Here is a 20,577-nt window from a genome sequence, read left to right as displayed (position 1 = left end):
AGGCAAGTTAATGTCAAGGTTGTCTGGTACCTTCAAGAACTTGCAAGTGAGGAGCTATGGAATCATTGAACTTGAGGGAAAGAATGGTAACAGCCTTGAGGTGAATGAACAAAGGCTCAAGCACTATTTGGCAAGTGAAATCAAAGAGAGAGCTACCACAATCTGTCTTGATGATACCCAAACCCAGTAATGGGTATGAAAAGTGAAAGTTAGTGACATTAAACAAAGTGCTCTTGGGAGACACCCCAAACTTATCCTTGTACATACTTCTTTTTAATATTTTTTTCTTTCTTTTTATGTTTTTAGGATGTTTTTGATGTGTTTGTTGAGTGTGTTCAGGTCTATAAGTGTTCAGGAGTTGTCTAGAGACCAAGGAATGGTGCCAAAGGGAAGGAAAAGACATGTTGCACCAAGTTAAATTCGGTCTGGGGCACATCAAGCTCAGCATCGACCATATGCACCTCGGTGTGGGAAATGTTTCTTTAGGAAAGTTTAACACAAGGGACAGCATTGGGAAAATGAACCTCGGTGGAGACTTAACCCCAAAACGTGAAGGTTTTACACCGGGAAGCACCTCGGGATGCTTGAGCCTTGTGTGCATATCCTTGAGGCGTCTAGGTTTAGCACCGGGGACAACACCGGGGATATGATGGCTGGTGTAGAAACTCCCCAGACCGTGCAGCACAACACCTGGATCGGCACCTAGGAGATCAAACTCGGTGTAATCCTGGCATAAAATCATTCTGACCAGCACCGGGGGTCACACTAGGTAAGTGTTCGACCTGGGCTTCCGTTATGCTTGCGTAGGAGTCGGCCTCGACCCATTTTGAGAAGTAAGCAGTAAGAACGAGCAGATAATGCTTGGGAAAAGCTGCCACGTACCTGTTGAGTTGGAGTATAAGGCTCTTTGGACTGTCAAGTTTCTCAACTTTGACAGCAAGACAGCTCAAGAAAAGAGGCTTTTACAGCTCCATGAGCTAGAGGAGATCAGGTTGAATGCTTATGAGAGCTCAAAGATCTACAAAGAGACGACCAAAACTTTGCATGACAAGAAGGTCATGAAGAGGGAGTTCAAAGAAGGAGACCTTGTGTTGCTGTTTAACTCAAGGCTCAAGCTGTTCCCATGCAAGTTAATGTCAAGGTTGTCTGGTACCTTCAAGAACTTGCAAGTGAGGAGCTATGGAACCATTGAACTTGAGGGAAAGAATGGTAACAGCCTTGTGGTGAATGGACAAAGGCTCAAACACTATTTGGCAAGTGAAATCAAAGAGAGAGCTACCACAATCTCTCTTGATGATACCCAAACCCAGTAATGGGTATGAAAAGTCAAAGTTAGTGATATTAAACAAAGTGCTCTTGGGAGACACCCCAAACTTATCCTTGTGCATACTTCTTTTTAATATTTTTTTCTTTCTTTTTATGTTTTTAGGATGTTTTTGATGTGTTTGTTGAGTGTGTTCAGGTCTATAAGTGTTCAGGAGTTGTCTAAAGACCAAGGAATGGTGCCAAAGGGAAGGAAAAGACATGCTGCACCAAGTTAAATTCGGTCTGGGGCACATCAAGCTCAGCATCGACCATATGCACCTCGGTGTGGGAAATGTTTCTTTAGGAAAGTTTAACACAAGGGACAGCATTGGGCAAATGAACCTCGGTGGAGACTTAACCCCAAAACGTGAAGGTTTTACACCGGGAAGCACCTCGGGATGCTTGAGCCTTGTGTGCATATCCTTGAGGCGTCTAGGTTTAGCACCGGGGACAACACCGGGGATATGATGGCCGGTGTAGAAACTCCCCAGACCGCGCAGCACAACACCTGGATCGGCACCTAGGAGATCAAACTCGGTGTAATCCTGGCATAAAAGCATTCTGACCAGCACCGGGGGTCACACTAGGTAAGTGTTCGACCTGGGCTTCCGTTATGCTTGCGTAGGAGTCGGCCTCGACCCATTTTGAGAAGTAAGCAGTAAGAACGAGCAGATAATGCTTGGGAAAAGCTGCCACGTACCTGTTGAGTTGGAGTATAAGGCTCTTTGGACTGTCAAGTTTCTCAACTTTGACAGCAAGACAGCTCAAGAAAAGAGGCTTTTACAGCTCCATGAGCTAGAGGAGATCAGGTTGAATGCTTATGAGAGCTCAAAGATCTACAAAGAGACGACCAAAACTTTGCATGACAAGAAGGTCATGAAGAGGGAGTTCAAAGAAGGAGACCTTGTGTTGCTGTTTAACTCAAGGCTCAAGCTGTTCCCATGCAAGTTAATGTCAAGGTTGTCTGGTACCTTCAAGAACTTGCAAGTGAGGAGCTATGGAACCATTGAACTTGAGGGAAAGAATGGTAACAGCCTTGTGGTGAATGGACAAAGGCTCAAACACTATTTGGCAAGTGAAATCAAAGAGAGAGCTACCACAATCTCTCTTGATGATACCCAAACCCAGTAATGGGTATGAAAAGTCAAAGTTAGTGACATTAAACAAAGTGCTCTTGGGAGACACCCCAAACTTATCCTTGTGCATACTTCTTTTTAATATTTTTTTCTTTCTTTTTATGTTTTTAGGATGTTTTTGATGTGTTTGTTGAGTGTGTTCAGGTCTATAAGTGTTCAGGAGTTGTCTAAAGACCAAGGAATGGTGCCAAAGGGAAGGAAAAGACATGCTGCACCAAGTTAAATTCGGTCTGGGGCACATCAAGCTCAGCATCGACCATATGCACCTCGGTGTGGGAAATGTTTCTTTAGGAAAGTTTAACACAAGGGACAGCATTGGGCAAATGAACCTCGGTGGAGACTTAACCCCAAAACGTGAAGGTTTTACACCGGGAAGCACCTCGGGATGCTTGAGCCTTGTGTGCATATCCTTGAGGCGTCTAGGTTTAGCACCGGGGACAACACCGGGGATATGATGGCCGGTGTAGAAACTCCCCAGACCGCACAGCACAACACCTGGATCGGCACCTAGGAGATCAAACTCGGTGTAATCCTGGCATAAAAGCATTCTGACCAGCACCGGGGGTCACACTAGGTAAGTGTTCGACCTGGGCTTCCGTTATGCTTGCGTAGGAGTCGGCCTCGACCCATTTTGAGAAGTAAGCAGTAAGAACGAGCAGATAATGCTTGGGAAAAGCTGCCACGTACCTGTTGAGTTGGAGTATAAGGCTCTTTGGACTGTCAAGTTTCTCAACTTTGACAGCAAGACAGCTCAAGAAAAGAGGCTTTTACAGCTCCATGAGCTAGAGGAGATCAGGTTGAATGCTTATGAGAGCTCAAAGATCTACAAAGAGACGACCAAAACTTTGCATGACAAGAAGATCATGAAGATGGAGTTCAAAGAAGGAGACCTTGTGTTGCTGTTTAACTCAAGGCTCAAGCTGTTCCCATGCAAGTTAATGTCAAGGTTGTCTGGTACCTTCAAGAACTTGCAAGTGAGGAGCTATGGAACCATTGAACTTGAGGGAAAGAATGGTAACAGCCTTGTGGTGAATGGACAAAGGCTCAATGATAGCAGGAATTTTTCAATCCTTGATCAATTCCTCAACTACTCATGTCATTGTAGCACTTGAGGTATCAATCCAAATGGAGAGATTCTAGACACTAGAACTATGAGGAGCTATCTTAGTTCAAGTCTAACAAGCAAATGAGTTGGTAACAAGGTGATCTAAAACATAAAACAAACAAAAACAAACAGTAATTCAAGAACAAGCAACAAGACAACAAATCAAGACTCAAATTCAAAATAAAGAGAAAGCTAAACCTCTAGATGTGATCATTGATTAGGGTGCTTTAGAGATTTATTCATGATGCTAAGAACAATAATGCAATGCAAGTTACTCTTTAGTCTAGACTTCAAAAGCAGATTAATTCATTCCCATGACAATAATCTCTTTGTAAATCACTTAATCAAGATTAATTCACCTTAAGCAAGATCTAGCAATCAACAAGCATAAAGTATCAAGTCTAATAATGACCAAACGGTTTCTATTTCAAAGAGACCGAATCTTATACAGAAAGCAGCAACAAGCAATCATATGATCTCAAAACCAATTAACTTAGAACTCAAATCTAGACTAATCCTCTCATGAAGGCACTAATCTCTACACTAATCCACTTTCCAACCAAATCATCATTTGTGAAATATGAATCAGTGAGCATTAAGAAACAGTTCTAATATGTCATTCATGCATTTAACAAATCATTCCCATGATGAAAAAGGCATAAACCCTTAGCTTAGCTCATTCAGACATTTCATCAAACACCTTGTGGGTGGAGAAATGACTAAAGTCTAGATCAGAGTGATGTGCAAAGATCTAGCATTAAGAGCAGCTAACTAAGGAAAGGAAATGAAGATCTAGAACCTAAACATCATAAACCGATCATCTAAGCACCCTAATCTACACACCTAGAAGCTTAAAAAATAACTACTCACTAATCATGATTAACACACCATTTCCTTTGCAAGAGGTGATGTTAATCATGATTAGAAGTTGAGATCAGATGATGAAATGATAAGAAACAGCTTTAAGATAATGAAATCTCTTAGATATCTCTTAATCACGTCGGTTTTACACAGATAAGGAAAGAGAAACCAAAGAGAAACTAAGATAAAGGATAAGATAATGGATAACTAGGGTTTTAGTCTCTAAAAACTATTTATATAAAAGGGTGTGGGCCGGGTCAGCCCAGGACAAACTGGGTACTGACCCGCCCTTTCTGGGTTGCTGGAGCCACCCCTCGCCATCTAAAGAAGTCTCACAGCGAGGGCCATACACCAGGGGGTCATGTGCTGGGTTGAAACTTTGATGAACACTTGAAGAACATGCATGAGACTTGGCCTTTGATCCGGTTAAAGCTTTGAAACGTGAAGAGGATTTGTTTGTAATCTGGGTTGGAGAGATGAGGACCTCGGAATACATGCCGTGGGGCCTGGTACCCGAGGTTTGTGTAACATAGGAGCTCGGCATAGCATGCTGAAGGGTTCACACCAAGGTCTGCTTCAACACTTAGTCGTTTTGGGATCATTTTGGTGATCAAGGGAGCCTTGGTGTTGAAAGACCGAAGTCCTACCTCGAGGTATAGTCCCAAGGCTTCGTAAACATGCCTCCTCGGCATACATGCCGAGGTATTCACGCCGAGGTAGGACACAACACTTAGCTTACAGTCGCATCTCTTAAAACCCGAATTGACCAGCTTCTCTTCTGTTCAGTGTAACTTTCAGCTCATAACTCCAAATGTCCTAAAACCAGTTCCATGAGAAAGATAACTCATTCAGCTCAATCTTTGGTGAAGAAACTATCGGCGCTTGGGAAGTGGAAGGCTTCCTGGAGGGCTCATCTTCGCAGTGCGTTTACACGATCAGAGAGAGGCGTCTAGACATGTGTCCATTCCGGAAACGTTAACTTCTTGCTCATAGATCCGAATTGAATGATCTTGGACGTTCTGGAACCATCGTAAATTGAATCGGCCTGGAAGTGCGCCGTCCTTCGCATTCTTAGGAGCTCATCGGGTCGGTCCAAGACGGCAGCGAGACAGGGGTTTCTTCCGACGAGCTCAACTTTCTGCTCACGCATCCGAATTCCATTATTCCACTTGCTATATAACCATGATCCGATTGTCTCCATCTTTGATGAAGCCTCCGACAACTGAATCGGACCGGAATGTTCCCCGGACAGGCGATCATTCAGGAGTATCGGATTGCTCCGGAATAGATGCGAGAGAGGTCTGTCTTCCGATTATCATATCTTTCAGATCCGTGGTCCAAACGCTTTGATTCCAACTGTTCTGAACTCTTGACTCAATTATCTCCAACGTTTATAAAGACTCCGACAGCTGAATCGGCCGGCAAAACCTTCCGGTAACGTGATTTCCGAGATGTATCTGCACTCGAGATTTTTGGCCGAGAAACATAACCGCGGCACGTGTTTTTGGCCGAGAAAGCTACCCGCGGGAAGGATTTTTGGCCGAGGATCTTCGACCTTCAGTACAGCATTTTGCCGAGAAACCCAAAATTGCTCCTTTTCACCATTTTTGATCATTCCAACTCCATTTCTTCATCTGAATCACATCCTCCACTCCAAATTGGCTCCAAAAGCACCTGTTTAAAACTCCAAAACTTGCAAAACTCTCTTGGACCTAATGTAATCTCCTAAGTCCTAAAACAATGCCTAAAGACCTAAAATGCATGCAAATGAGACATGATTTGGACTAGAATATGTACATTAAATGATGCAATTTATGAATATATCACTCAAACACTATTTGGCAAGTTAAATCAAAGAGAGAGCTACCACAATCTCTCTTGATGATACCCAAACCCAGTAATGGGTATGAAAAGTCAAAGTTAGTGACATTAAACAAAGTGCTCTTGGGAGACACCCCAAACTTATCCTTGTACATACTTCTTTTTAATATTTTTTTCTTTCTTTTTATGTTTTTAGGATGTTTTTGATGTGTTTGTTGAGTGTGTTCAGGTCTATAAGTGTTCAGGAGTTGTCTAAAGACCAAGGAATGGTGCCAAATGGAAGGAAAAGACATGCTGCACCAAGTTAAATTCGGTCTGGGGCACATCAAGCTCAGCATCGACCATATGCACCTCGGTGTGGGAAATGTTTCTTTAGGAAAGTTTAACACAAGGGACAGCATTGGGCAAATGAACCTCGGTGGAGACTTAACCCCAAAACGTGAAGGTTTTACACCGGGAAGCACCTCGGGATGCTTGAGCCTTGTGTGCATATCCTTGAGGAGTCTAGGTTTAGCACCGGGGACAACACCGGGGATATGATTGCCGGTGTAGAAACTCCCCAGACCGTGCAGCACAACACCTGGATCGGCACCTGGGAGATCAAACTCGGTGTAATCCTGGCTTAAAAGCATTCTGACCAGCACAGGGGGTCACACTTGGTAAGTGTTCGACCTGGGCTTCCGTTATGCTTGCGTAGGAGTCGGCCTCGACCCATTTAGAGAAGTAGGCAGTAAGAACGAGCAGAAAACGCTTGGGAAAAGCTGCCACGTACCTGTTGAGTTGGAGTATAAGACTCTTTGGACTGTCAAGTTTCTCAACTTTGACAGCAAGACAGCTCAAGAAAAGAGGCTTTTACAGCTCCATGAGCTAGAGGAGATCAGGTTGAATCCTTATGATAGCTCAAAGATCTACAAAGAGACGACCAAAACTTTGCATGACAAGAAGATCATAAAGAGGGAGTTCAAAGAAGGACACCTTGTGTTGCTGTTTAACTCAAGGCTCAAGCTGTTCCCAGGCAAGTTAATGTCAAGGTTGTCTGGTACCTTCAAGATCTTGCAAGTGAGGAGCTATGGAACCATTGAACTTGAGCGAAAGAATGGTAACAGCCTTGTGGTGAATGGACAAAGACTCAAGCACTATTTGGCAAGTGAAATCAAAGAGAGAGCTACCACAATCTCTCTTGATGATCCCCAAACCCAGTAATGGGTATGAAAAGTCAAAGTTAGTGACATTAAACAAAGTGCACTTGGGAGACACCCCAAACTTTTCCTTGTACATACTTCTTTTTAATATTTTTTTCTTTCTTTTTATGTTTTTAGGATGTTTTTGATGTGTTTGTTGAGTGTGTTCAGGTCTATAAGTGTTCAGGAGTTGTCTAAAGACCAAGGAATGGTGCCAAAGGGAAGAAAAAGACATGCTGCACCAAGTTAAATCCGGTCTGGGGCACATCAAGCTCAGCATCGACCATATGCACCTCGGTGTAGGAAATGTTTCTTTAGGAAAGTTTAACACAAGGGACAGCATTGGGCAAATGAACCTCGGTGGAGACTTAACCCCAAAACGTGAAGGTTTTACACCGGGAAGCACCTCGGGATGCTTGAGCCTTGTGTGCATATCCTTGAGGAGTCTAGGTTTAGCACCGGGGACAACACCGGGGATATGATGGCCGGTGTAGAAACTCCCCAGACCGTTCAGCACAACACCTGGATCGGCACCTGGGAGATCAAACTCGGTGTAATCCTGGCTTAAAAGCATTCTGACCAGCACCGGCGGTCACACTGGGTAAATAAAGGCCGAATGGGCCATCGCCTCGCGGTGAAAGTTTGGATGCATGCCGACCTGGAAATCTCTCTGTTCTCATGTGTAACCAGACCCAATCTCCTAGCTCAAATGAGACGTCTTTTCGGCCTTTGTCAGCGGCCTTCTAGTAGACCTCGGTCTTCTTTTCTATGTTGGTTCTCGCCGTTTCATATAGCTTTTTGAACAGCTCCCCACGTCTTAAACCATCTAGATTGGCTTAGTCTACTGATAACACCTGATTTTGATCACTTTTATGGATCACTTTCAATATCTTATGCAGGTTTTTTTACTCAGTTTTAAAGGTTTTATAAGTGTTTTCCATGTTTTGGAGTTTTAAAAGGCTTTTCAGGAAAGTTGGGACTTTGGAGTGCATTTTGGAGCGAAAGTACAATTTTGGATAAATTCAGGCCGTCAGAAGTTTGGCAACCAAAGAAGACCTTCTCACTGTCTGATCATCCCCAGATTTGGAGACATTATAAAGGAGACAACCAGCTTTCCAACACACTTGGAATCAAACCTATCCAACGGTTAGATCTTAAGATATCATCAATGAACTGAAGGCTGATCAACACAAGCGCAGTCAAGCACAGATGCTTTCACCCGCGGCCAGCCTTCTTCCCACCGCGGCTCAGGAGGTTTCACCCCTGGTGGACCTATGTCCGAACCTCAGGAGCCCAACTTAGGCCCAAGACACTTCCTGCACCCATTTTACAAGACCTAGACGCCCAAGACTTGGAGAAACACTATAAATACTCATTTTTAGGTCTTTTGTAAGGGGGCCTCTTTCTACTCTTTGAGAGAGAACTCAATCATAGTTATAAGTTTTATTTTTATGCATCTGTAGAAGCTTTTCATCGCCATACTGTCTTCAATAAGCCATGTCTGAGTAGTCACCTAGTGATAAGTGGAGATTTTGACTCATTATAACTTGTGTTTACTGATCTTTTTAGAGTCTTTTGAGTCTGTCAAGTCGTTTCAGGTAACTAGGAGGCTTATGGCGACGGTTTGGAGCAGCTGGGGTTTTTGGTGCAAAAGGAGCTGAAGCTGAGGAAAAGAGGCCAATTTACACGAAGTTGGATCATTCTTGGTCGGGACCACCTGCTCCCGATTTTACCCTTTCGTAGAGCATCTGCTCCAACCGCTTGGAGAGAAATAAGGAAATCGACTTTTACCTAATTTTAGGAGGAGATAGAGAATAAAAAGTCCAGAGCCGCCTACCTTTTATTATCACGTTTTTCTACAGACTTTACATGCTTTCTTTTTACAATTTTCTGAACCAGAGAGTTTTTACTTGTAAGCTTTTGGGAGAAGAAATCTGCTACACTTTAAGAAGAATTCTGAACCCTATTATCTCTTCTGCGATTTTAATTCATGAATTCCTTTCCATCTGTTGCTGTGTTTCTTTCCTCCATATCTGAGTAGATCTCTTAGCTAGATTAAGGTTTTCAAAGGATTTCATGAGTTAGAGAATTGATTGCAAATAGGGTTTAAAATCGATTGTCTTCACCTTTGTTAGACTTAACACTTAGGTTGAACTGGCCATTCAATTTACATTCACAGGTTAATCTATTCATCAAAAGAGTAATAGGTTTCTAGAACAAACACTAGTGAGCGATTTGTCCTAAGCCAACGACAGTTGAAGTTAAGGCAAATCGTGAACATATCAAACCTGCTCGTTAATTCTTGTCTGCCATTTTCTAGGTTCAAACGACAATTTAGAATTTAGGTTGTTAGATAAAGTTATCGAGATCACGACAGTGGATCGATAAGCTTTTATGTTTGAGTTCGAGACCTGCATTTAAGTTGTGCCCTGAATAGTCATTTGATTCTCATCTCTGAAACTCCTGCGAATTACCTTGATCTAGTGCTAGTTCTAAATTTGATTTGAAATCTTTTTTAGCTTGTTTTTACTTGTCGTTAACGTTACAAACAAACCATCTTTCGTCTTAGCTTTAATTCAATCCTCGCAAAGTCATAGAGTAACACTGGTCCTCTGGATTCCGAATCCTTTATATTACAACTACATCACTGTTCTATTGCAGTAGAAACTAGGAGTTGATCCAGTGTGAATCAAATTTTGGCGCCGTTGCCGGGGACCAATTCGTTACCTTTGATTTTTGGTTTGAAATTCAGACTAAGACTAACCTAATTTTTTCTCTTGTTCTCTTGTTTGCGTGTGTTTCAAGTGTATGTCAAACATATCCACAAGGAGCAACTGCACTGATCTTGTTTCTTTGTCGAACACCGAGCTAGCAAGAGTTGAGAGAGAAAACAGACGTCAAAGGCCTATTCAAGCCAACATGGGCAATCAAGGCAACAATGACAACATGGCTGTCGAGCTGCAACAGCTCCGACAGCAATTGGAGCAGCTGCAAAAGGCGCAGCAAGACAGGGAGCAGCCACAGCCTGCTATTGGAGACAAGGACAGCCTGCATGCTTACTATCAAAACAGGGCTGCGATTGCTCCTCCAACCATTCAGAGGCAAGACTTTGAGATCAAATCTCAGCTGATCTCATTGGTGAAGAAGCATCTCTTTCATGGGCTTCCTGCTGAGATTCTGATGGACCACATCGAGAATTTTGAGGAGATTTTCAGCACGACTGGATCAAATGGGATACCAGCTGATTTTTTGAAGTGCAAGCTTTTTCCATTCTCACTTGCGGACAAAGCTTTGCGCTGGCTGAAGTCATTACCACCTGGGTCATTGACTACATGGGAAGAGTGCAGATCAGCATTTTTGGACCATTTCTACACTAAGGCCAAAACTGCAGCTCTGACGAACAAGATCTCGTCATTTAAACAGCAACCTGGTGAAGCTTTCTGCGAAGCTTGGGAAAGGTACAAGGAGTACCGAAGAGAGTGGCCTCACCATGGGTTCTCTGATGAGCAGATTCTGTCAACCTTTTATGATGGTGTCAACTGGGATTACAGGAATGCTTTGAATGCAGCTAGCAATGGCGATTTCATGACTAAGTCCAAAGAAGCTGCTTATGAGTTGATTGAGAACTTAGCTGCAAGCTCCAACAACAAATCCCAAGAGTATGACAGGTCTAGCAAAGCAGTTCATAGTGTGGAGTTGAGCAAGATTGATGAGCTTACAGCAAAGGTGAATCTGCTGTTGAGAGAGAACAAGAGATCTGTGCATTTTGCTGATGAGGTTAGTGATGCACCTCTTGCTCAAGAGTTTGTAGATGCAGAGAATGATGATCAGATGGAGGTGAACTTTGTGAATGGACAAGGGTATGTGCAGAATCGCAGCTTCAACAACTTCAGAAACCACCCGAATTTGTCCTACAAGAGCAACAATGTTGAGAACCCTCAGGATCAGGTCTATCCACAACAAGGAGTGCAGAATCAGTCAGGATTTCAGAAGAACTTCTCCAGCAACTTCCAAGGAAAACAGTTCATCACCAATCAGAATCGGTTTCAAGGTGAAAGTCAGCAGAAGTTGACTTTCACAAGTCTACAGCCTTCTTCAAGTTCCTCAAATAACTCGCAGGATGATCTGAAAAAACTTGATGTAACAGCTGCTTGTTAATCAGCAAAAATCTTCATGGAGATTAATGCCAAAGTGGACACCATGTACAATGATTTGAATGGCAAGTATGAAGCTGTGTGGACTCATGTGAAGAAGCTGGATGTTAAGGTAGATCAGACTGCAGAAGCTGTAAAGAGATCACCTGGAACTCTTCCTGGAAAAGGTGAAAACCCCAGGAATGAGTTTGTGAATGCTATTGCGCTGAGAAGTGGGAAGACTCTGCATGCTGCATCAACAAGTTCTGTCTCAGAAAAAAGGAAGGAAAAGGACGTGGAGCACCTGCTCCAAGAAGAGGAACCAGCTCATGACGTAAAAAAGACGAAGGAGAAAATCGGGAGCACCTGCTCCAGACGTAGAATTGACGATGGAGCACCCTGAGCCAACGACGGAGCACCTGCTCCAGCCACCTACTCCAGCAAACATTCCTGCAAGAGTTTACATGCCTAAGGTACCTTATCCAGTTCCACCAAAGAAGTCCCGCAAGGACTTAGAGGAGGCAAAGTGCAGGGAGATGCTGAAGGATTTGACAGTGAAACTCCCTCTAGCTGATGCTGTTCAGATGATACCAGCCCTTAAAAGATACATGAAGGGGTTAGTGTCTGGGAAAGCTGTTGAGGAAGAGAGTGTCATGATGGTTTCGAAGGAGTGCAGTGCTGTTCTTCAGAACAAAGTGCTGAAGAAGAGAAGTGATCCAGGAAGATTTGTTCTCTCAGTGAGGATTGGCAATGTGCTGTTTGCAAGGTCTCTCTGCGATCTGGGTTCAAGTGTGAATCTGATGCCTTATTCTGTAGCCAAGCGATTGGGTTACACCAGATTCAAAGCGACGAAAATCTCGCTGGTGTTCGCTGATAGATCAACCAAATTCCCTGTTGGTATACTTGAGGATCTGGATGTTCAGATAGGCGATACACTCATTCCAGCAGATTTTGTGGTTCTGGAGGTTGATGAAGAACCCAAGGATCCTTTGATATTCGGTCGATCCTTCTTATGCACAGGTGGTGCAATCATAGATGTGAAAGGAGGAGTGATAGATCTCCAGCTGGGAGATATGGTGGTGCGATTTGAGATGAATAAACTCCTCAAGAAACCAATGCTGGACGGACAGACATTTGTCATAAATGATGGTTCAGGCATTGCTGAAGAGGTTGCTGAAGAGGTTTTAGCCATTGATCCTTTGGAAGTTGCACTCACAAAAGCCGAAGGAGAACATGGGTATTTTAGTGAGGAAGCTGATGGATTTGCAAGGATGCTGAATGCAAGAACGAGGATGCAAAGGCTGGTGGCGTACATGAGCTTAGAAGGCAAGGAGAGCTCACCTGCAGAAAAAGCCGACAGAGCACCTGCTTCGAATCCTGGAGCACCTGCTCCCGACGGCTTGATTGATGGACCTTAGAGCGAATTGAGAGCTCCGAAGCTTGAGCTCAAACCCCTTCCTGTGGGGCTCAGCTACGCGTTTCTAGGATCCAATTAGACAAACTCTGAATTGAACAATGTAGAGATTGCCTTGCTTCTTTGTGAACTCAGAAAGTATAGGAAAGCTCTAGGATATTCACTAGATGACATTCCAGGGATTTCTCCAGATCTTTGCATGCATAGAATACATCTAGAAGATGAATCGATGACTTCTGTAGAACATCAGAGGAGGTTAAACCCGAATCTACAAGATGTTGTTAAGAAAGAGATAATGAAACTTCTAGAAGCTGGTGTGATCTATGCGATTTCAGATAGTAATTGGGTTAGTCCGGTTCATGTAGTTCCTAAGAAAGGTGGCATCACTGTTATAAAAAACGATAGGAATGAATTGATACCAACAAGAACTGTTACTGGGCATGAATGTGCATAGATTACAGGAAATTGAATGCTGCAACTCGCAAAGATCATTTTCCTTTACCATTTATCGATCTGATGCTTGAGCGCTTAGCTAACCATCCTTACTACTGTTTCTTAGATGGTTATTCAGGTTTCTTTCAGATCCCAATCCACCCGGACGACCAGGAGAAGACGACATTCACATGTCTTTATGGCACCTTTGCGTATCGCAGAATGCCATTTGGCTTGTGTAATGCTCCAGCAACATTCCAACGCTGCATGATGTCGATTTTTACTGACATGATTGAAGACATAATGGAAGTTTTCATGGACGATTTTTCTGTCCATGGAAGCTCCTTTTCTGTCTGTTTGTCTAATTTGTGCAGGGTCTTGCAGCGGTGTGAGGAGAAGCATCTGGTGCTTAACTGGGAGAAATGCCATTTCATGGTGAGAGATGGGATTGTACTGGGACACAAAATCTCAGAGAAAGGGATCGAGGTGGACAGGGCAAAGATCGAGGTGATGATGAGTTTGCAGCCACCAACAACAGTCAAAGGCGTTCGCAGTTTTCTGGGTCATGCTGGTTTTTACAGACGCTTCATCAAATATTTTTCAAAGATTGCTAGACCTCTGACGCAGCTACTGTGCAAGGATGTGAAATTTGAGTTTGATGATGCATGCTTGGAGGCATTCCACACGATAAAAGGAGCTTTGGTCCGCGCTCCTATTGTCCAGCCACCAGATTGGGAACTGCCTTTTGAGGTCATGATCGATGCTAGTGATTATGCAGTGGGAGCAGTGCTGGGACATAGGAAAGAAAAGAGGCTCCATGTCATCTATTATGCCAGCCGAACACTTGACGAAGCTCAGTGCAGATATGCCACAAGTGAAAAGGAGCTTCTTGCAGTGGTTTATGCCTTTGAGAAGTTCAGGTCTTACCTTGTTGGGTCGATAGTTGTTGTTCACACAGACCATGCAGCGCTGAAATATCTGTTGACGAAGAAAGATGCCAAGCCAACGCTCCTTAGATGGATCCTCTTGCTGCAGGAGTTTGATTTGGAGATCAAAGACAAAAAAGGGATTGATAATGGTGTTGCAGACCACTTGTCGAGGCTGAAGATTGATGATGACATTCCACTAGATGATAGCCTTCCTGATGAACAAGTTTACGCCATAGATGTTTCTGGGTTCGACGAGCACCTGCTCCAACCTGGAGCACCTGCTGTGACGAGTTTTTGCAACTCAGTTGATGTAGATCGGCATTCTGGTTTTCCATGGTTTGGAGAGATTGCAAATTACCTTGCTGGAGAGCAGGAACCTGCAGATTTCGTGGGAAACAAGAAGAAGAAGTTTCTGAAGGAAGTGAGGCACTACTTTTGGGATGAGCCTTACTTATACAGGCATTGCTCTGATGGGATTTTCAGGAGATGTGTAGCTGATGAGGAGATACCTGGGGTCTTGTTTCATTGCCATGGTTCACCTTATGCTGGTCACTTTGCTACTTTTAAAACAGTGTCAAAGATTCTGCAGGCTGGGTATTGGTGGCCTACTATGTTCCGAGATGCGCAAAGATTCATATCTAGGTGTGACACATGTCAGAGACAAGGAAACATTAACAGGAGGAATGAGATGCCTCAGAATTTCATCTTGGAAGTGGAGATTTTCGATGTGTGGGGTATAGACTTCATGGGACCTTTTCCATCATCTTATGGGAATGAGTATATTCTGGTGGCAGTTGACTATGTGTCAAAGTGGGTGGAAGCTCCGGCTAGTCCCACAAATGATGCAAAGGTGGTTTTAAAGATGTTCAAATCTGTCATTTTTCCCAGGTTTGGTGTGCCGCGAGTGGTGATTAGCGATGGAGGCTCTCACTTCATCAACAAAGTCTTTGAAAACTTGTTGAAGAAGAATGGTGTAAGGCATAAGGTGGCGACCCCATACCATCCTCAGACAAGTGGGCAAGTTGATGTTTCCAGCAGGGAAATGAAGAACATTCTGCAGAAGACTGTGAGCACCACAAGGAAGGATTGGGCAGTGAAGCTTGATGATGCTCTTTGGCCATACAGAACAGCTTACAAAACACCTTTGGGGACTACACCATTCCACTTGGTGTATGGAAAAGCATGTCATCTTCCAGTGGAGCTTGAGTACAAAGCTGCTTGGGCAGTGAAGCTGCTGAATTTCGATGCAAAGAGTGCTCAGGAGAGGAGAGTAATGCAGTTGCATGAGCTGGAGGAAATTAGGCACCTGGCCTATGAAAACTCGAAGATTTACAAAGAGAGGAAAATGCTTTCCATGACAAGAGGATCCTCAACAGAAGCTTTGCACCAAACGATCAGGTATTGCTCTTTAACTCTATATTGAAATTGTTTCCAGGCAAGCTGCGATCGAGATGATATGGACCATTCACCATCAAGGAGGTTCGACCATATGGAGTTGTAGTGTTGCTGGACACTAAAGGAGCCGAGTTTGTTGTCAATGGACAGAGGTTGAAACCATACCTTGCTGGTCCAAATATCGCAGAGGGTGAATCAGTCACCTTAAGCGATCCTCCTCAAGCCTAAATAGCTTTCCAAGTCAAGCTAATGACTTAAAACAAGCGCTTGGTGGGAGGCAACCCACCGGTAAGAGTCTCTACTTTGGTGTCTTTCAATTCTTAGCTACTAACTTTGTTTTTAGGTTCTTTGTTTTCCAAAAAAAAGACCAAAAAAAAACAAAAAAAACAAAAAAAACAGGTAGGAGGATTTCATCGTGAAAGAAAGGATGTCAAGAAGAAGAAAGAGGAGCAACCAACCGTAGCACCCGCTCCATCTGCTGGGTTGGATGCTCACAGCGTAAAAAAATGACGAAGGAGCACCCCCACCTCTGTTGGGGCACCTGCTCCACAGGATGCTCCAGACGAAAAATTGACGAAGGAGCAACCCAAGGGAAACTGGAGCACCTGCTCCAGCACCTGCTCTAGACGAACAAAAGACGAGGGAGCACCCAGCTCTGTTCCGGAGCACCTGCTCCACCAGGGTTCTCTACATGTGCGAACCAGGTAAGTTTTCTGGGCACTTCTCTAGCTTATTTTCACACCGGGGACGGTGTGAAGTAAGTCCGGGGGAGGGTCGTGTCTCTTGTACTTTTTTCTTTTGATTTCTTTCTCTTAGTACTTTCTTTGAGTCACTTTGTTTCTTTGAGTCATTTGGTTATATGAGACAAGTCAATACTTGTGGGAATAATGACCAATTCTATGATGATTTCAGACCATTTGTGAATCTTGACCGTTTTCTTTCAGTGATCATTGCTGCAGAATCATCTAGATAGACTAATGGAAAATCCAAAGACAAAGCAGTAGACTAGAGGAGCCCAAAATTCTTGACTAGTCCATTGAACCTGAGCTAATTTCTCAGCTCTTCATTTTCCCTCATGGATCAGGTTAGTGCTCATAGGGCTTGACTCCTCATTCTTACCTGACAAATAAAGACCTCTGTGATAGATTTGGTATCCCTCTCTCATGTTCTAAGCATTGCTTCAGGCTGTTTCTAAAAAAAATATTAAAATGCAGAAAAGATTGAAATGATTTTCTTTTAGAAGTAAGGGGTTAGGGAAATTTCCAAGGATCCCATTATTTTACTTCTAAAGTGGAATGATCACACAAGAGATGGAAGCGAGGGGTAGGAAAATTTCCTGTGACCCCATTATTCGCCTACACCTTTGATATATAATGAGGGGACAAACCGGGGATTCGGTGGCAATCACCATCAATACTCGCGTCTTAGAACCTTGTTATATGTGCCGAAAGAAAAAAAAATGAAACAGCTTGAAAAGTGAATAAGTTCGGGGGAGAGGAAAGATACTCTTGTGTAGTATGGTCAATTTGTTAAGGTATAAGTATGGGAACGAGTCTAGAAGGTCCTTGGCACTAGTTTTATCGATGAGACTCAGCAATGATGGGACATGGAAGATGTTATGAAATTGAGGGACTAATCTGTAAAGCTGCAGCGTCTACGGAGAAGTACATGGAGGTTAGATTTTTGATTGATTTTGCAGCAGATTGTCACATGGCTTGGTCAGGTTTACGTTCTTTTGAGTTTTGCGAGTTCCCACCTTTATCCCGTCATTCTTTTGGAATTGAGTTTGAGTTTGTTTGAGGACAAACAAAGATCTAAGTCCGGGGGAGTTGATAAGTGGAGATTTTGACTCATTATAACTTGTGTTTACTGATCTTTTTAGAGTCTTTTGAGTCTTTGTCAAGTCGTTTCAGGTAACTAGGAGGCTTATGGCGACGGTTTGGAGCAGCTGGGGTTTTTGGTGCAAAAGGAGCTGAAGCTGAGCAAAAGAGGCCAATTTACACGAAGTTGGATCATTCTTGGTCGGGAGCACCTGCTCCCGATTTCACCCTTTCGTGGAGCACCTGCTCCAACCGCCTGGAGAGAAATAAGGAAATCGACTTTTACATAATTTTAGGAGTAGAAAGAGAATAAAAAATCCAGAGCCGCCTACCTTTTATTATCACGTTTTTCTACAGATTTTACACGCTTTCTTTTTACAATTTTCTGAACCAGAGAGTTTTTACTTGTAAGCTTTTGGGAGAAGAAATCTGCTACACTTTGAGAAGAATTCTGAACCCTATTATCTCTTCTGCGATTTTAATTCATGAATTCCTTTCCATCTGTTGCTGTGTTTCTTTTCTCCATGTATGAGTAGATCTCTTAGCTAGATTAAGGTTTTCAAAGGATTTCATGAGTTAGAGAATTAAATGCAAATAGGGTTTAAAATCGATTGTCTTCACCTTTGTTAGACTTAACACTTAAGTTGAACTGGCCATTCAATTTACATTCATAGGTTAATCTATTCATCAAAAGTGTAATAGGTTGCTAGAACAAACACTAGTGAGCGATTTGTTCTTAGCCAACGACAGTTGAAATTAAGGCAAATCGTGAACATATCAAACCTGCTCGTTAATGCTTGTCTGCAATTTTCTAGGTTCAAACGACAATTTAGAATTTAGGTTGTTAGATAAAGTTATCGAGATCACGACAGTGGATCGATAAGCTTTTATGTTTGAGTTCGAGACCTGCATTTAAGTTGTGCCCTGAATAGTCATTTGATTCTCATCTCTGAAACTCCTGCGAATTACCTTGATCTAGTGCTAGTTCTAAATTTGATTTGAAATCGTTTTTAGCTTGTTTTTACTTGTCGTTAACGTTACAAACAAACCATCTTTCGTCTTAGCTTTAATTCAATCCTCGCAAAGTCATAGAGTAACACTGGTCCTCTGGATTCCGAATCCTTTATATTACAACTACATCATTGTTCTATTGCAGTAAAAACTAGGAGTACATCCAGTGTGAATCACCTAGTTGGGTGAAAGGTTAATCCAAAGGGATCCCATGTTCGAATGACATCTAGGTTTTAAGGAAAAATGATTTCGATTTTTAACACGATTCTCGCATTCATCCAATTCTCAAAGCGGTAATTCTGGATTGATCACCCAGAATCCGATCCTAGGTTTAATCCGAGCCACGAGAGTGTTGTATCTGGGTTGGCTGAACCGGATCTTATGGACGTCTCCGTCGTAGGAGACGAAAGCTACCTACAAAGGATACGTAAGAAGAGATGGATTCCGATCTACAAAGCATGATCTTGTTCTGGCATGAGAGCAAGAGTTAATTGCCATGAACAAGTGATTAGATGATTAGGGTGACGAGAGTTGGCTAATCTTACATGTGTCTATCCTAGTTTCAGAGTCATAGAAAATCCTTGCCTAAATTCCTTGTGTTTTAGAACATGAACCCTAAAGATGAACCTTGAACCCAGCGCTTTTTACTTACTGTTTTTTTCAACCGATTTTTACTTAAAGCTCTTTTTAATTCTCTGCATAATTAGATTTAGTGACAAACCAAAACTCCTTTTTATTAGATTAAGTTTACGATTATTTTTAGCATAAGTTAGAAGTCCTCAACACACAGATCTCTGTGGATTCGATCCCTAAGTACTACTGCGTTTGCTTTGCACTTGCATCTTGTCTAGGGTAAAACTTGTGTTGCCCACTGCACTCACATCATGTTTTTGGCGCAGTTGCCGGGGATCTGTCACTGTTGACTTGACTTCTTAATCTAATTTCAATTCTAAACCTCTTTTTCGAGTTCGGCTTTCCTGAACCACTTCTACACCAAGTCAAGATCGAACCAGCTGAGAAACAAGATAAAAAGTTTCCAACAAGGCCCAATAGAGTCATTCTATGAAGCCTGGGAGCGATTCAAGCAGTATAAGAGAGACTGCCCTCATCATGGTTTCTCTGGAGCAAACCTGCTAAGCACCTTCTACGGAGGACTTCAGCAGAAGTATCAACTTTCTCTTGACACTACCAGCAATGGAGATTTCAGTTCAAAAACCATACCACAAGGGAGAGCACTCATCGAAAATCTGGCTGTAGCTAACTGCAACAACAACCTTGAGTATGACAGATCAAAGAAGACTATCACTAGCCATGAATCAAGGGAGATTGCTGAGCTAAAAAGCATGGTAAGTCAACTTCTTAGGTCTCAAAACAAGAATATACATGCTTGTGACATTGCTGTAGGAAATGAGGAAGATGGAAGATATGAAGAAGATCGCATGTACCAAGAGGAAGAAATCAATTTTATGGGAGCCCAGGCATATCATAATCGATTTAGTCCAGCTTTCAACAACAACTTTAGGAACTCTGGTGCCAACTTCAACAATCTCTCATATAGAAACCAAGGAGCCGAAAATCAGCCCTATCCACAGCAACAAAGGAGTTTTCAAAACAAGTTTCAAGGTGGAAACTATGGAGGAGGAAACTTCCAACAAAGACCAGCATTCAATCCTCAACAAGCACAGACCAGCTCATTAGAAGCAACCCTTTCCCAGCTAAGTAATCAGGTAAAACGCTTGAACAAACTATGATGCAGACTACTCAAGGCAATGAGATCAGGGAAATGGGGGTGAAAATCGATTGTATCTACACTGATTTGAATGGGAAGTTCGAATCTCTTGGAGACAACCAGGAGTTTTACCAGGGAGAGTAGAAGATAATCCAAAGAAGTTCTGCAATTCTATGACAGCAGTTTTGGAGGAAGAGCCTGTCGCAGACTCTAAGGAGAGATTGACACCTGAACCTCTTATAAAAGACTCTGAAACCAAGAATGAGAGAAGCCGAGTCATTCCAGAACCTCTCATAAAGGACTTT

General features: G+C 42.9%; 3 protein-coding genes and 2 non-coding genes across 5 annotated transcripts; 3 read left to right on the top strand and 2 right to left on the bottom strand.

Moving 5' to 3' along the window:
• The first annotated feature begins 857 nt into the window (after positions 1-857).
• On the top strand, positions 858-1,541 carry LOC112089754. Its single transcript, XM_024160508.1, has 2 exons — positions 858-1,309; positions 1,463-1,541. Exons 1-2 carry the CDS (start codon positions 858-860, stop codon positions 1,539-1,541), a joined length of 531 nt encoding a protein of 176 aa, XP_024016276.1.
• Positions 1,542-1,980: 439 nt separating this feature from the next.
• Positions 1,981-2,612, top strand: LOC112089753. Its single transcript, XM_024160507.1, has 2 exons — positions 1,981-2,376; positions 2,553-2,612. The coding sequence occupies exons 1-2, from the start codon at positions 1,981-1,983 to the stop codon at positions 2,610-2,612; spliced, it is 456 nt and encodes a 151-aa protein (XP_024016275.1).
• An 8,187-nt stretch (positions 2,613-10,799) lies between these two features.
• On the bottom strand, positions 10,800-10,906 carry LOC112090088. The gene has a single exon (XR_002901446.1). It is a non-coding gene; the product is annotated as a small nucleolar RNA R71 (small nucleolar RNA).
• Positions 10,907-12,006: 1,100 nt separating this feature from the next.
• LOC112089752 lies at positions 12,007-12,960 on the top strand. The gene has a single exon (XM_024160506.1). The coding sequence runs from the start codon at positions 12,007-12,009 to the stop codon at positions 12,958-12,960; it is 954 nt and encodes a 317-aa protein (XP_024016274.1).
• Positions 12,961-19,554: 6,594 nt separating this feature from the next.
• On the bottom strand, positions 19,555-19,660 carry LOC112090053. The gene has a single exon (XR_002901412.1). It is a non-coding gene; the product is annotated as a small nucleolar RNA R71 (small nucleolar RNA).
• Between the last annotated feature and the right edge of the window lie 917 nt (positions 19,661-20,577).

The sequence above is a fragment of the Eutrema salsugineum genome, unplaced genomic scaffold, assembly GCF_000478725.1.
Source record: "Eutrema salsugineum unplaced genomic scaffold, Eutsalg1_0 scaffold_11, whole genome shotgun sequence".
NCBI classification, from domain to species: domain Eukaryota; kingdom Viridiplantae; phylum Streptophyta; class Magnoliopsida; order Brassicales; family Brassicaceae; genus Eutrema; species Eutrema salsugineum.
The sequence above is the reverse complement of the archived record's forward strand: the minus strand, read 5'-3'. Positions and strand labels throughout refer to the sequence as shown.

Coding starts and splice junctions, on each gene's coding strand:
- LOC112089753 (XM_024160507.1), top strand. CDS start 1,981: ATGCTTGGGAAAAGCTGCCACGTACCTGTTGAGTTGGAGTATAAGGCT. Junction 2,377..2,552: donor AAAGGCTCAAACACTATTTG/GCAAGTGAAATC, acceptor TTATGTTTTTAG/GATGTTTTTGATGTGTTTGT.
- LOC112089754 (XM_024160508.1), top strand. CDS start 858: ATGCTTGGGAAAAGCTGCCACGTACCTGTTGAGTTGGAGTATAAGGCT. Junction 1,310..1,462: donor CTTGATGATACCCAAACCCA/GTAATGGGTATG, acceptor GAGTGTGTTCAG/GTCTATAAGTGTTCAGGAGT.
- LOC112089752 (XM_024160506.1), top strand. CDS start 12,007: ATGCCTAAGGTACCTTATCCAGTTCCACCAAAGAAGTCCCGCAAGGAC.